Source organism: Gorilla gorilla, chromosome 10 (genome assembly GCF_029281585.2).
Source record: "Gorilla gorilla gorilla isolate KB3781 chromosome 10, NHGRI_mGorGor1-v2.1_pri, whole genome shotgun sequence".
Lineage (NCBI taxonomy): Eukaryota > Metazoa > Chordata > Mammalia > Primates > Hominidae > Gorilla > Gorilla gorilla.
In genome coordinates this window covers 48767069-48783182 of record NC_073234.2, presented here as the reverse complement: position 1 = coordinate 48783182, position 16114 = coordinate 48767069, and the positions used below count along the sequence as shown (strand labels likewise).

Sequence of the window (16114 nt, the reverse complement as noted above, 5' to 3'; positions counted from 1 at the left end):
TCCCTCTCCAGGAGCCCATGTGTCCATCTTTCTGGTTATTTAATTAAACTCTCCTCCTCCTCCAGGAAGCCTTCCTTGCTTAGCCTCTCTATTCCAGTCCCTTACTAGCATTGCTGCCTTAGGCTGCCCTTCCCTGATTTACATGAGTGTGTATCTGTCTCTTCCAGCAGCCTGAGATTGCCTCCAGAGCAGCCTCATCTGAGTTGGCCTGCAGCTTCCCAGCAAGAGTCCTGCACGCTTGCTGGGGAGAAATGGAGGGTGGCACATCATCACTAGAGGGTGGAACATTTGGAAAGATTGACAGACTGACAGAAGCGTACCTCTGACACCACTCAAGGACAACTTAATGAATATACAGCAGAAATTCAGAGTCTTTAATTCAAACAAAAGAGGAAATAGATGCTGCCATTCTTAGGAATATTTACACCCTGAGCCACGACATCTGGACTACGCAGTACCACTCAGCGACAGAAAAGCCAGCTCCACTCACTGAGCTCAGCTCATGGCACCAAAAATTGAGAGTCAGAAGCTATGTAGGACACAGCCCCAGAGAGACTGTGGAAGACAAATCACATACCCACAGTCCTGACAAAAGGCAATGTAATTACGCTGCCCTCATCAAAAAGAATGGTGACTTTGACAGCCCTTTTGTTAAAAAGGCAGTGACACACCACAGAAAGAGCATAGATCCTTGTGTCGGCCAGGCCTGACTCTGGCACGTAGGTGGGTGACTGGGGCCAGTTCTGCAGCCTCTTGGGATCAGGCTCCCAGTCTGTTCCAAGGATGCTCATTGCATCTTCTTTGCAGGACTGGATGAGAATGGGAGGCAATGCGTGTAGGGTGCCTGGCATCTAGTAGGTGCTTGACAAATGATGGTAGCTATTGCTGATAATGAAAGAGGTGGGTGGGTGACACAGGCTGGCAGAGAATCCCCAATACACCTTCACTTGGCTTTGTGGAGATGGGTGCAGCTGGTGGTCTACAGATGTACACATGGTGTCCTAAATATTGGCGTCATCCTGCAAAGTTGTTTCTGATGGAGCAAGTAAAGGCTATCTAACTTCTCACCACCTGCTTACAGGTCTCGTGTCACCCCACCATGCTGGCAGGGGATGTAAAACCTCTCAGACAGTAGCTAACTTGGCCTAAGCACAGAACAAACCAGCCCCTCCCCTGTCATCTCCTGCTCCTTCCCTCTTTCTAGGGATGATCACAGCTTCCTTAGGGCCAAGAAGGTTATAATGGCTTGTGCCTCCAAAGCCTCCTGCCAGCCAAAGGCAGCGAGGAAAATGAGAAGTCGTTAGTCCACATGGGACCTAAGGAAACAGGGAAGGTGACTGTGTCAATCAGAGCTTGAAAGTAAAAGCTAAACCACGATGCAGACAGTTGAGTGTACTACAGACAGTTTTAAAACTCAGGGCCTGGGAACTTGGGTGTGGCAGACATCTTTGGGGGTGGCAAAGTCACCTCTTCTTCCAAGTGCTGAGGTGGGTGAGGCCATGGGTCTAGCGTGTGGCTTTCCTTGCTGGGATGCTGGCTGGGGTGCTCTTGCCCTGGGAGTCCTTGAGGTCTCCCCCTCGCGCCTCTGTGGTCTTGGTCTGCCCGCTCTGGGTGCTGCCAGAGCTGCCTGCCACAGCGCTGGCCCCGAGGTCAGCACCCGTAGAGCTGGGGTGGTGGTAGCTGTAGCTGCTACTGCTGATGACAGCTGAGGAGGAGGGGCCAAGAGCAGGGGAGATGAGCAGTGTCAATCAGCAGATAACAGCTATGGTAACGGCTGTCCCCAAGGGCTTCTCTACAACAACACCCCATTTAATCCGCAGAACCACCCTCAGTAGTCAAGAAGCACTACAGAGAAGAACTGAGAGCCTATTATGGGCTGGACTTTGTGTGAGGTGAAGACCCCATAGGATAGATACAGTCCCTGCCCTCCTGGAAATTCTAGGAAAATCCATGTCCACCAACCCTTGCTCCAAATGACAATGTCCCAGGGGAGAAACAGGAAGGGAAAAGGGTGGGCATGACCTCAGTCACCATTTCACAGGATGAAAAGGGAGAACATTTCCTTTGAAGCCCAGAAACCTTCCCAAGACAGTAACAGAAGCTTCTTGGGAGGTGAGACAGTAAGTGGAGGTGACATCACTTTGTCCCAGGGTCCCTGGCTTTCCCAACCCAAGGCATCTCTCAAGAGTACTCACAGATGCTCACAGAGGATGGATTCTCACCAGACATCCTGTGAGACAGAAAGTTAGAGAAAGATAAAAACTCAGTGTCGAGATTCCAGTAAACGTCAATGGGCTCCTGCTTTTATACGTGCATCATTTAAACTCATCCTTATAACAACTTACGAAACTGACACTATCGCCTTCATCTTACAGATGAGAAAACAAGAGTCCTGGAGATACTAGATGATTTACCGAGACCACACCACTAGCATGGGGTAAAGCCAATAATTAGCCCCTGCTGAACAGCCAGTCATTAGCCCCAGGTCTGTCTGAGCCCCCGGTTCTCTTCACAGCAGCACACGGCCATCTACGCTTCATGGCTCATGTCCAACAACCCCTTGCAGGAAGCTGCCTCTGAGTTCACGAAATCACCACATCTCTTGCTTGTATTGGCACTAACCATGTTGTTCTCCAGGTGGCCCCTCAGCCAGACAGGAGCCACACCCCAGTCCCTTCTCACACTTTCCCCTCCACCCCACCTACCTGCACTCCTCACCCTCCAGCAGCTTGCGGTAGGTGGCAATCTCCATGTCCAGGGCCAGTTTCAGGCTCATGAGCTCCTGGTACTCGCGCAGCATCCGCGCCAGCTCCTCCTTGGCCTGGTGCAGGGCGCCCTCCAGTTCATCCAGCTTGGCCCGGGCATCCTTCAGGGCATTGTCTCCCCGCTGCTCAGCGTCAGCGATGGCCGTCTCCAGGCTGGCACGCTGAAGGGCAAAGAACAGAGACACCATCAGAACAGAAAATTACATTTAGCTCATACCAGTTAAGTAGAACAATGCCCTCATTTTGCAGATGGAGCCCTAGGCGACAAGGAGTAAAAGCTGCAAAGCCAACACCAGAACTTTGTCTCTTCTATTTTCTATTGCAGAGGAGTATTCAAAGCTGTTGTCACATGAAGCTGTGGAAGCAGTTGCATTTCAGGGGGTCAGGAAGAAATGTCGATGCTTGCAAAGTTAGATAGTGCCTGAGACTGGAGGCCACCAGTATCTACAGATTCAAAATACTCCAGGTTCAGGAAAATCATGCCCGATCCCCTAGCAAGGCCAGCCCTGAGGATGAGACAGTATGCCACGGTCCCACTGCGATCAGATTCCTGCTGCAGGACCTCTCCCCATTGGGGATCCTTCTGATCTGTTAGCATCCAGATGAGTGTTTCTGGACTCCAGCACTCTGGGGAGAGTCTGTGTGAAGGCTCCCACATCTGGCCTTCCCTTAGAGCAGGAGGATAAGGCCCTAAATTATAGGCACAACCACAGAAGCTGGATTCTGATGAACATCTGGGGGGCATTGCGATGCCTGTTGCTAACAGAGAGGGAGGAACTATGCTCATGGAATTTGTGAATCGGCCAAATGTAGAGTCGTAGAGCTGTCCCTGTGTTTGCCTGCAGGGCATGGAGGGTTGTGGGGGCACCAGAAGGAGAACAGGCTCAGATCTTTCCGCTGGGCAATTCTATCACTAGCAGAGCAGACTTGGTTCTCAGAGAGGTCACAGGAAGGATCCTCCAGCTTCCAATATCATCTCCCCACTGACGCAGTGTTTAAAATTTGCTGCTGTCAGGTAAGACAGGCCCCCCAGCCCCACCCCCCGCCCACTAACATGGAAGTAGTACCATGGCACAGGGCAGGGGAACCCAGGAGGGCTTCATCGACGGCTGTGTCCCTCAGTCAACAGACCATGCCCCACTCCGAGAGCAGGAACCTGGTGTGGCCACAGAGGCGCCTGATGCACACCCTCTGCACCCCACACACGTTCCGTGTCCAGTGGGAGGAGGAGACAGAGGGTCTGCCCTCAGAGGGGGAACCCAAAGGGGACATGGGGCAGGTTCATTGGACACAGAAAAATCTGCAGAAGAGGAACCTGAGTTCTAATCCTAGCTCCATTCATTACCAGCTGGGGGCTCTGGGCAAGTCCCTTCCCCTTCCCAGCCCAGCTGCTTTATCTGCAAAACGAGGAGTCAGAGAAATAGGTTTGAGGCTCCTCCCAGTTCTGGGCAGGGTACCAGCTCTGATGGTGGGGTACCGAGGCAGGGTGGGAAAGGGAGACTGTGGGTGGCCGAGGGACCCCTAAGCCCAGCAGGGGATATTTGCTTGTTCCCAAAGGGCAGGCCCCATTTCCTCATCCCAGAGCCTGCTGTGGAGCCCGAGAGTTCTTTGTGGGGCTGCTGCCCACCTGCTTCTTCACATTCCCGATCTCACACCGGATCCTCTGGATGAGCCGGTTCAGCTCCACCATCTCGCTCCTGGTGTGTTTCAGGTCGTCACCATGCCGACTGGCTGCCAGCTGCAGCTCCTGGATCTGGTTTCCCAGAGATAGGAAGTTGGCGATGAGACAAGGGCACTGGGGAAGGGTCCTGTAAATAAGCCACCCCTGCCACCCTGGCTGTTAGTGGGATTTAACGGAGCTGAAGAGGAGTGCTGGGACAGGGTCCTGGGGGCCCAGGTAAGGGGTTTTCTCCCTGACAGCCCCAAAGCATAGTTCCATTACTCAGTTTACCCAAAGCATAGTTCCATTACTCAGAGCACTCCTCGCCTTCCATTTCCTTTTGAAAGTCTTCCCGTGGGGATCAGGAAAGAGCTACAGGCTTCTCCTTCTCTCACTCGCCCCGCACCAAATTCACCCATGGCTACACTCCCGCAAGTCTGTGATTCTCCGTCTGCCCTGTGGCAACATGCCCCCATTCCTATAAGTGTGTTAGTTTTACCACCTCACTTCTTTCACATGCAACAGAGAGGGACAGGCAGTTCGTGGATGGAGGAAAGAAGTGAGGGATCCTCTCTGTTGCATATATTCAATCCATACCAGTTTCATGATTTATCTTTGATAACAAGCTCTGCTAAGAATTCCTTTTTTCCTTGAAGCCTTGGTTGGAACCTTTCTTTCATTCAGCATGCCCACAAAAGTATTCCTCACATTCACTGTGCAGGTGACCCTTCCCAGGAAGCGAGGGGCTGCTGTGGGAGGAGACTCATTCGGTGACCACCTTGGTCTGGTACAGGGCCTCGGCCTCGGCCTTGCTCTTCAGGGCAATCTCCTCGTAATGCATGCGGACCTCAGCGATGATGCTGTCAAGGTCCAGGTCCCGGTTGTTGTCCATGGACAGGATGACAGAGGTCTCACTGGCGTGAGTCTGGATCTGAGCGATCTCCTGCATTGAGAGAGGAAGACAGATTCAGCAACCCCCTGGCTTCCCTCTTCTGCCCCATCAGTCTTCTGGGCCCATGGTCCCTGGCCCAATAGGCTGCTAGGATCCACGGGGACAAAGTAGGGGGAAGAAGTGCCCTCTGGGATGTGTCTGCAGAGCTGAGGGAGAGCAGCTCACAGCAGCAGGAAACCCTGCATATGGCAGATGCCCGCTGGCACATGCAGATGGGTGAAGAATGCATTTTCCACAATTTCACAGAATCCAAGGGTCTGTGCTTTGTAAGACCTCACTGGGTTATCTTTTCCTGCCTATGGGCAAGGCCACTATTGTGGTCAAGATCAATTTCCTCCTGTATGTATGGCCTCCAAGAACCAGCATCCTGCACTTCCATGGTCTCCTGGTGCAGGGTTTTGCACCTTTCTACCGAAACATCTTTCATTTTGTTGATCCTAAATCTCTCCTTTTGGTATCTCCCTGGAAGAGTCGGGAAGGAGGCAGGGTGAGGGTGAGGGGACAGGAGTGTCCTTACTGCATCATACAGACACTTGAGGAACTTGATGTCTTTGTCCAGTGAGTCCACTTTGGCCTGAAGCTCCACCTTGACTGCGTAGGCTGCATCTGCATCCTGCCAAGAGGCCCCAGAGTCATTGGGGGATGCAACCCTCATCCCACAGCTGCCCTGCCCAACTCCTGCCCCAAAGCCACCTGATTTTCTATTTTCTACCCACAAAGGAAAGCTCACTCAATATCAATTACTTCTCAGACTCCCTGAAGCTTTGGGAATAGGGAAAGGAGGATGGGGCAGCTCTGTTATGCCTGGAGAAAACAAAGCCCAGAGAGGTAGTAGGTTTCCTCAGGTCACACAGCAAGGCTGAGCTGGACCCGAGTTTCACAGTTCCCAGACCAGAATTCTCTGTCTGTCTCTGTCCATTTCCCGAGTGTGTGTCTTTCCTCTCCAACTCACTGGAGGCCAGGACTATGACTCCACCCTCACCAGGCACCAGCCCCCTCCCCAGCCTCCTGGGCTGAAGTCCTGAGCAGAGTTGCTAAGATGGGGGTGCGAGAGACCCTAATAAGGAGGCTCCTCCCTCCCTTACCTTCTTAAGCACCACAAACTCATTCTCTGCTGCTGTGCGCCGGTTAATCTCCACCTCATATCTGCCAGCAGGGAGAGTAGATGGCCTTAGCCCCCTTAGCCAAGGAACTTTCTCTTCCTGCTGGCCAGGCAAATGTTTGGGATACGGGGTCCCTGCAGGGTCTCTGGGGTGAGCAGTAAGAGGCTAGTGACAGGAGTAAGATATCCCTGAGTTGCTTCACTTGCCTCCTAGTTTTTGCATGTTAGGAAAACACCCAGGTGTCTATTGGGCCCCGGACACCAGCAACTGAACATTTTAGTGGGTCAAGGAGCACAGGAACTGCTTCCTATCAACTAGGCAGGAAGTTATCATCAAAGAGGATAGGCCCTTCCCCCTAGCCAGAGAAGGGGATGTGAGCTCCTGACCCTGGAGCATACTCGCCCATCTCCTAAAACATAATGGCACAGAGATCAGGTGAGCCCAGAGGCACGGGAAACATGGTCTGTGACCCTCGGGTGGGGCCTGCTCACCTCTTCTTATAGTCCTCCACCAGATCCCTCATGCTTCTCAGCTCCGAGTCCAGCCTCACCCTGTCCCCAGACAGTGTCTCCAGCTGCTTCCGCAGGTTGCTGATGTAGCCCTCAAGGATGGGCTCCAGGTTCTTTTTGCAGTTGTTCAGGTCCAGCTGCTGCAGCAGCTCCCACTTGGTTTCTAGAACCTGGTTCTGCTGCTCTAAGAACCGTACCTGGAACCCAAATCAACAGACACCTGGAACCACAATGGGTGCAGTCATGCCCCCTGGACACACACCATTGACTCCCCAGGTTTGCCATAGATTGTTGTAGTCATTTTTGCTCATGTCTTGACTCTCCACCCTTGCCATTCCACACAAACTAGATCCTTTACAAGTGCTCATTTCCTAGCCTTCTGGATAAGCCATCACTGAGAACTCACTCAAGGAGTTTCCACAGCTTTCTTCTATTGCTCGGCCCTGGTCCCAGGAGATGTCCTTCCTTATGTCTCAACTAAGTGTCTCTTCCTGTACCATGAGCCCTTCCCTCTGAACACTGCTGGTTTCTATTAGCCTTTCATGTTCTTGGAAGATCCAGCTGTCCTCAAGAAACTCATCACCTTTTTGTCAAGGAAGGGCTGCTCTTTACCCAGCTTCCCATCCTTCCCTGCAAAATCGCCAAAGAAGCCAATATATTCATGTATTCCTTTGGCCTCCATGGCTCACAGACCTACTCTCCTTCCCTAATGATGAGGAAGCCCTTCCTGAGGCCCAGCTGCACCTTTCCAGCCACAGTGTGCAGTCCATTCCCAGGCAGCAGGAAAACTGCTCAGGCCTCAGGGGGCGGCCTCATCCTCCTCCTATGAGACCCACCTTGTCAATGAAGGAGGCGAACTTGTCATTCAGCACCTTGATCTGTTCCCGCTCCTGGGCGCGCACCTTCTGGATCTCAGGGTCCAGCTCCACGTTGAGGGGGGCCAAGAGGCTCTTGTTGACAGTGACCTGGTGGATGCCCCCAGGTGGGCACACAGACAAACATGCAGGCCCCAGGGCCACACTGCCAAACATACTGCCAGCAAAGCCACTGGCCCGGCCCCCTCCATACCCAGAGCCAGGCCTGAAGCCGTAACCTCCAGCCCGAACGCCGCCACCAGCCACATTGAAAGAAATACGCCGATTCCCTCCAAGGCTATAGAGGCTCCGACTGCCAAAGCCAGCACCAGCCCCTCTGCCAGCTGCACAGTAAGAAGCCAGGCTACCCACAGCCTTCCTTGGCACCACTGCCGAATGCACACTGAAGTTGCCCTTGTCACCACTGGACTTGATGTTCAGTTGCCGACTCATGGTGGGAAAGGTTGAGTTGACAGAGCTGGAGAAAAGCAGTCGCCAAGGGGTAGAGAACACACTGATGGGGCACCCAGAGTGCTGCCTCCTTTTATCCCTGTTGAGCCCAGGACACCGGAAAAGGGCATCTCTCCACTATCTCCTTTCCCCTGCTGATGGGCCAGGGGCCATGGGCAATTTGTAGAACAGAGATCTCCAAGCCCTTTGCAGCAACAAAGCTCTTCTGATAGCAAGTGGAATATGCTGCCCTTGCAAAGTGGAGTGGTCTAATTTGGAGTTTATCTGTGCTCCCTAATTAGGGACCTGAAGAGTTATCCCCTGAAGAGATCTCCTAGCTTTATTTTTCCAGTGCTACCTCCTTCTTGCTTAACCATCAGCAAGGAGCAAGGGAAATGCCTGGCTTTCCCCAGAGGAGACTCACCTGAAAAACCCCAGGTTTCTTCCCAAAAGAAACCATCTCTCTATTATAGGGTCTTGTGTGGAAGCTGGAATTTTTACATCACGGAAAAGAAGACATAGAAAGATGATTCTTCTTGGAAAGGTGTCCTCAAAGATCTGGATCTGGGTAAGAAGCTCCAGGATCCGTCCTTGGGCCATGCTAAGGACCACAGCTGTCTAGCAGTGAAGTGGACCCCAGGAAGGAAGAGGAATGACTCTGCAGCATCTGCATGCCCCCCTAGCAGGGATATTGTCTAGGGCCTTCTGTGTTGGGCAGGGCCTGGGTGGTGGTGACCTTGACATTGACTTACAACCATGAGAACCTTTCCAGTCAGCTGCATTTCCTCCAGTTGGATTTTCTCTCCCAGTTGTTTTCCTCTCAGCCCCTGAGGTAACGGTGGAAGGTCCTTCCCCAGGGACCCTGTCTCGGGGGGCCTTCCTGGCAGGGCCTAGCCCTAGAGCACAGGAGCTTGTAATCGAAGGGGTTGCTTGTGGTTTTCTAAGTCAGGTTGCAAGGGCAGCAGCAGGGGTGCTGCCAGATGCTGGGTTTGCCGCCCTCCTGTGCTGGAGTGTGCAAGACAAAAAATGGCGTGAGTTCCTTAACCTGGGGGTGACTGTCCTAGGCCCCAGCCACCAAGAAGCCTGCAGACCAATGAGAGGAATCTACACAAAGAACTTAAAGTAGAGCCAAAGCTCTGGAATGACAGAAAAGCATTATGAACCATGAATCAGAGGTGCACTGAAGAATGGCTCATCTTGATTAGGGTTTTTGGGGATCTCCAGAAGCCAGGCTTATATTCCCAACAACGCCCATTACAGGTGCTGGCTCAGAGTAGTGGCTCAGAGGTAGTGGGGCTGGAAGTATTCCTTATGGTAGTAGTACAATAGTGGTAGTAACATCATTGTATAATAGTGATGGTAGTAACAGAAAGTGTTAACACTTATTGTGTGCCAGGCATGGGATGTCTACATGGGATGTCTCACTTAACCCTCTTTAACTAACTTCATTTACAGTTGAAGAAACAGAGGAACTTACCCATCTCACTCAACTAGTTAAGTCAGAGCTGGGCCTGGAATTCAAATGCGTCTGGTTTCAAAGTCCATGTTCCTGACCATCGTGTTATGTGATAGAGATGGAAGTTAGTGGCAAAGATGCAAAGACATTGTGGTGCATGTGGCAGGCATGGCAGCTGTGGGCTGGGGCCCTCGTGCTTGTGTTTCTATTGTTTTTGATTCAAGTGTGACATGAGGAGAAGGGGAGGTTGTTGCTGAACTAAGGGCTTGCAAAGGGTAGCTGCTCAAGATAAGACATCACTCTAGGTTCAGAGAGAAAATCAGCCACAGCAAGGATGGGCAGTGGGAAGGAAGAGACTTGCTTTCATGAGCGGCTATTTTATTCTAGAATCACCAGCAGCTGGCCCTTCATTGCCCGGCTCCAAGGGGAAATAATCATAGTTCTGGCTAGCTGAGTCTTTGCGCCATCACTGCCTGGCTGACTATGAGCCCCAATCTGATAGGAACTTCAACGAAAAGGCATTTACAAAGCAGAAAAGGCATGAGGCTAGATCTTTGAGGCTGGAGAAGACTTGGGGTAAACAAAAAGCAGATATCCAGGTGCCCAAGGAAATGCAGCAGAATGAATGGGGTCCATCCACACTCAGAAGTGATGGGCTGGGGAGGGCCAGGACTAAGGCTAGGGGTCCTGGCACCCTTTGTATTCATTACAAAGGGTGCCCCTGTGGGCTGGGCCCTGTGCTGGAGGCTGGCCATAAGGGTTGCTGACAGTAGTGGTAATGATGGTGGCAGAGTGGCTGTGACAGAGAAGGAAAAGGTAGAGGCAGAGTAGAATTTCCTGACAACAGTGTTGTGATTGTGGCCACACAGAAGCAATCCTCCTAATTGGTTCCTAGGGAGCTTAATTGCAGGGGAATTGCCTTTGGCCTATGCAGTCAGATCCCTAGAGTTCCAGCCTTCACTGTGTCAGATACCCTTTAATTAGTAATCACACACCACACCCTGGTCTTTGAGTTCATTGGACTAATGAGTGTCCCAAGTCCTGAAGAGATTAGTTCATTAAATACATATAAAACTGGGCATCTACTGTGTGTTCAGCTCTATGCTAGACGGGGAGATGTCTGAGACACTCTCTTTCTCTTTTAGGAAGTTAATTGAACTGGAGGACAAACAATATAAACATACAAAAGTTGTTTTGCTGTTGTTATTGCTGTAGTTTTAATTCTACATGCCTATATTGGATTATGTGCTTGAACAAGTAACTCAGACAAGCTGTTCATTGAAATTCTGATCTAAAAAAAAAGAATTTAAAAAGTACATGAAAATCTACTTTTTGCTTACCCTAAATCTTCTCCATTCTTGAATTAAAAAGAAATGGAAAAATAGAATAAAAGAGAGGTTGAGCTGTCTGAGGTAGGGGTGGGGAACTGGAAGGTCGGCCAGATTGGGCAGGTGCATGGAGCATCCCTGAGACAGCGAGAGGCCCAGGCGGATTGTAAAGGAAGGCTCAACTTGGGAAGCAGAGATGGAGGCAGAGATGGCGGCACAGGCCTCGACAGTTCCCTTCTCCCTGTAGACAGTGTGGCATCATGCGAGGGTCTTGAGGGGAAGCAGTTTCACAGGGCCAGTGCTTTCGGTTAAGGAATAGGCTCTGTGTTGCAAGAGGAGGGCTGTGGAAGACAGAGGTACCCCAGGGAACCCAAGGGAGCTGAGTCAATTGGGCCATAATCTCTCACCATCTTCCTGGAGGATAAGAATCCCCTTCTGCAGAGCACCTCACCAGAGGGAAATAAAAAGCAGCCCCATGAAAAACCCCAATGGCCGTAACCATCATGTCTGTAGTTTGAAGATGAATAGTGAATGCCATTTTTCTCTAGCCCTTTGGCCTTCGACTGCTCCTGGGCACAGAACAACAGTTGAAGGACCCAAATTCTGTAGATCAAGGTCATTAAAGAAAAGAGAAAGAAGGCCAGGCATGGTGGCTCACACCTGTAATCCCAGCACTTTGGGTGGCCGAGGTGGGCAGATCACTTGAGGCCAGGAATTCCAGACCAGCCTGGCCAACATGGTGAAACCCCATCTCTAATAAAAATACAAAAATTTGCTGGGAGCGGTGGCACTGCCTGTAATCCCAGCTACTTGGGAGGCTGAGGCAGGAGAATCGTGTGAACCCAGGAGGCAGAGGTTGCAGTGAGCTGAGATTGTGCCATTGCACTCCAGCCTGGGGCACAAGAGCGAAACTCCATCTCAAAAAAAAAAAAAAAAAAAAAGAGAGAGAGAGAAAGAAAAAAAGAAGCTTGAAGGATTCTTGAGCTAACTTTGCGGGGACAAGACCTGGGGACAAACCACAGCACCTTAGCACTGGAAAGGACCTAAAACTGAGTTCTCTGATTTCCCTTTGAAAATAAGCTAAGTGCAGAAACCTAATACCCTCTGCCTGTCTGAACCGGTTTGAAAGGAGCCTGTTTTTCCATCCTAGTCCAAAGTTAGCTAGCCCAGACAATAGAGTTCATCTGCTTTTTCCCCATGTGTCTCCCAAAACCCTTCACTTTTCTGACATTAAATTTTCTGTGCCAGGAGTCCGATGACAGATGGGATATGCACCAGAGACATGGGCAGAACCCACTGCTGCAATCCCAGGCTCTAGACATGGCTTGGGGCCTAGTTGGAGTGGGTGTGGAGAGTGAAGCAGAAAGCTCTGTGTTGGTGAGTGGGGGAAGAGGAAACTCTAGGCACAGAGGAATAGGAAAAGCGCCCCAGGAAGATGATAGAGATTATCTAGATACTATTTTGTAGAGTACTCAACTATCCCAGTTTTCCTAGGGCTGAGGGGTTTTCCAGAATGTCCGACTTTCAGTGCTACAGAAGTTCTGGAAAGTTCTGCACTGTTCTGGAAAAAACTGGACCCTTGAAAACCAGAACGTCAATCACCATATTGGAGAGCTCTGAGTACCCGACTCTCCAGTGGACCCTAAGGATCACTGAAGTCACGTCTACCAAGCTTGTAAAACTTAAACACTCAAGCAATCCCTGGTCTGTCTCCATCCCTACTAGACCCCCTTTTCCCCTCACACACACTCTTGTTAAATGAATTCCTCAGATTATGAGAAGAAAGCAGGTGGCTGGATGGCATCAATTTTTTTTTAATTCCAATCCCTCTCACTCAATGCCTATTCTGCTACAGGCACTGTGCTGAGTGAAATCCCAGACAGGCAGTCAGCATGGTCAAAATTCCCATTTCTTGGTGTCATATTAGTGTAGAGCATATTGTGCAGTAAGCCTCTATTTATTAAACACTTAGCAGAGGATGTTTAGTGACCTGAAACCTGGCAGTTTCCTTATCACTGCTAGTCTCATGGAACTTTCTACCTGCACCTCTCGGGGTAAACGTGGGGGAGCTGCGTCTCTGCAGACACCCTTCTCTGAGTCTAGGACCTTCCCCACGTCTTCCCAGCATGGTTATCTCCCTCCTCTCTGCTGCAGCCCAGCTCAGGAGGGGCATGCTCCACCCTTCCCACCTGGAGAGAGAAACATCAGAGCAGTTTAACCAAGTGGTTGCAGGGCCATATGGTGCCTTTATGCCAATCAGAAAAAGGCACCCCTTCCTCTGGGCAGACGCAGCCCTTTCCCAGGGTGCATGGCTGAATTTCAGCCTCTACTTCCCCCACACTGAGACTTAGTACTCAGCACAACCTGCACGCCCCTCCAGGGCCGCCCTGGTAGCTGGCCTAAGTCTTGGGGATGGGCTCACGTTCCACAGGTGAGTTGGAGCCTCTGGTCAGAGCTGTCCTCCTGCACAAAGGGTCATGGGAGCCTCCTGGCTTCCCCGAGTACTTGCCTCCTTCTCCAGGGCTGCCTGAGATCTGTCTGCCAGTTCCCAGGGTCTTTCCTGTCTGATCCCTGGGGAAAAGTGGTGGTCTCCCAGCTCCCTCATCACTGGAACCCCCAAGGGCTTGTCCACCAGGAACTCTGCCCCGCCTAGCTTTTCTCTGGCTTGGGGATCCGCGGACTACTGTTCATTGTTCCAGCCTGAGTATCCTTTTGTCTTCAGCACCTCCTGGATTGTGTCTCTCCAAACTCCTCCATTCTTGGTTCTCTCCCTGCTCGGGCTCCTAAGGTTTTTATGATGGAACAGGCCCCTAGCCACTTACTGTAGATCAAACACTCTTTAGTTCTCTTTCTCTCCTCTTTTTTTTTTTTTTTTTTAAAGAAAAGCTCTTTGAATTCTTTACGACTCTACCCACCACCTACCTAGTCATCACAGGGAACTTTTCTCAGCTCCAGTGCACATAGGTATGTGAAGACAAGCACTGTCTTGCCCTGGGAAGGACACATTTCTTCCATTTGTTCATTTTAAAATTCCACTAGGCCCCTATCTGGGCACTATTTAATCCATCTCCTTACCTCAGAGCCCCTCCACCTCCCCTCCAGCCACTTCAGGAAGAAATTTATATTTTCTGACACCCCAACCCCCTTTATTACAGGATTCATTTTTGAAAGACAACAGGGAGGCTGGGGGAAATGCCTTAATCTTTTGATCTTCACTGTGAAGTTTGATGCTTGATCCACCTCTTCCTCTGCCCATTTGCAAAGCAAACAAGCTGGCTGTGCATTGGGCTGTAATTAAGCCACATCATCGCTAATGACATGCTCTCTATCTCCCATCATCAGAGCATCATACAATCCATCCAAACAGGAAGGAGAAGCCCAGCCCTGCACCGTCCCTGGGGAGTGCTGGAGTGGTGGGTCAGGCCTGGGATGGCAACTGCCTCCAGTGTGGAAGGAATGACCAGCTTCCCTCCCTGGGCCCACATCATATCTGAGCCTGCTGGGCCCTGGGGAAAGGTGTTAAGAAGGGACAGGAGAAGGGGAGAGATACCAGGCAGGGCAGAAGCACTAGGGGCCTGGACCACCATAGGCAATGTGGAAATTGGGAGGAAGAAACATAAAAGTAGCACATCAAGAAGAAATAGAAGAAGTGGAGACTTTAGAGAAAGGAGCTAGGGAAGGCTGGGTCAATGAGGAGGGGAGGTTGCTGCCGAGGGAAGGGCTAAAAACAGAGAGAATGGAGGATGAACCCCGAGGCTGGGGCAGAGGGCTGAAATGAGCCTTTCAGAGCTCCATGAGAGACACATCCATGCAGCCCCACCCTGCGGGTGGAAGGGATGGTTGGCCTGCTGGATACAGGGAACCTCTCACTGCTGTGGGGTGAGGGACCCTCAGCACCACCCTCACCGATGCAGACCTGCCATGGAATTAGAGGCTTGGGCCCGTGGGGCCTAGGGCAGGCTTGACGCTGGCACCTGAGCCTCGGGGTCAGAGAGTGAGCTCCTCCATCTGGAGCCAAAACCACAGCCAGCCCTTTTGGAAAGTTCTATCCCCCTCTCCTACAGAAAAGGAGGCAGGAGATGTTGACACCAGGAGACCAAGTCCCCACCTTCCCATTGTCATGGGCCCCCACTGAGGCAAGTGGTGTCTTATGCAGGGCTATCAGGTTGGACACACAGCTGTGGGTTCAGGAGGCAGGTTGTGAAATAAGCCAGGAGCCTGCAGATCCAAGAGCTGGGGAGAATGACTCACATCATGGGGAAAGCCGTCTGGAAGTGAGAACCGGTGAAAGCAGGTCCTGGGTCATGGTGGCTCCTATTTCAGGGAAGAGGAACAGGGGCAGCGTGGAGCAAGGGTGGCGGCTGCATGTTTTAACAGGGGGCCAAGGAGAAGGCTCAGAGGAACCAGCAGCCCTTCCAGCAGGAGAGAACCTTCTGGAAATGGATGTGGGCTGGGAGGCTGGAGGAGAATGTAATGGGACTGGAACGGAGCCAGAAGCTAGCCTGGCAGGTGTGCCTCAGGTGCGATGAGGCTTGCTATGCACTAGTCGCTGTGCTAAGCTTTTTGCACATTTTAACTCATTTCATCCTCACACCAACCTGTCAGGTAAATACTCTTGTTTTTCCCACATTACAAGTGAGGAAAGAGAAATTGAGCAGAGAAACTGAGTTGCCCACATTGCAGTTATAACTGGGAAAAGAAACAAATCAACAAAACGATTCAGATCCACACCTGGCCGACTGCAAAGTGTGTGTACCTCCACACTGGACTTCTAAGGTCCCTTTCAGTCCTATATCCACCACGCTATGGTTCAGTTCCTGAGCTGGGAGCAGCTTTAATCTAGAACTTGGGCTGCATCTGGAGTTCCAGGAAGAAGAATCTGGAATCTCTCCTGGAGATGGACGAATTGGAAGCAAGAAGGAGGGATTTCGAGGATAAGCCCTCTAAGAGAGGTCTGCATCTAAATGGGGATGCAGCGTGGATGACTTACCAGGGAGGAGGGATGGACAAGCCAACGGCAGCTGGTTTGCAGGAGAG

The 16114-nt window shown here is 51.3% G+C and overlaps 1 protein-coding gene across 1 annotated transcript; it reads right to left on the bottom strand.

The window, feature by feature from the left end:
- Window positions 1-353: 353 nt before the first annotated feature.
- Window positions 354-8370, bottom strand: KRT74 (keratin 74). The gene is made up of 9 exons (XM_019037983.4): window positions 7826-8370; window positions 6972-7186; window positions 6463-6523; window positions 5895-5990; window positions 5204-5368; window positions 4393-4518; window positions 2706-2926; window positions 2196-2230; window positions 354-1705 (listed from the first exon to the last, which is right to left on the bottom strand). The coding sequence occupies exons 1-9, from the start codon at window positions 8294-8296 to the stop codon at window positions 1506-1508; spliced, it is 1590 nt and encodes a 529-aa protein (XP_018893528.2). The 5' UTR covers window positions 8297-8370; the 3' UTR covers window positions 354-1505.
- Window positions 8371-16114: the final 7744 nt, after the last annotated feature.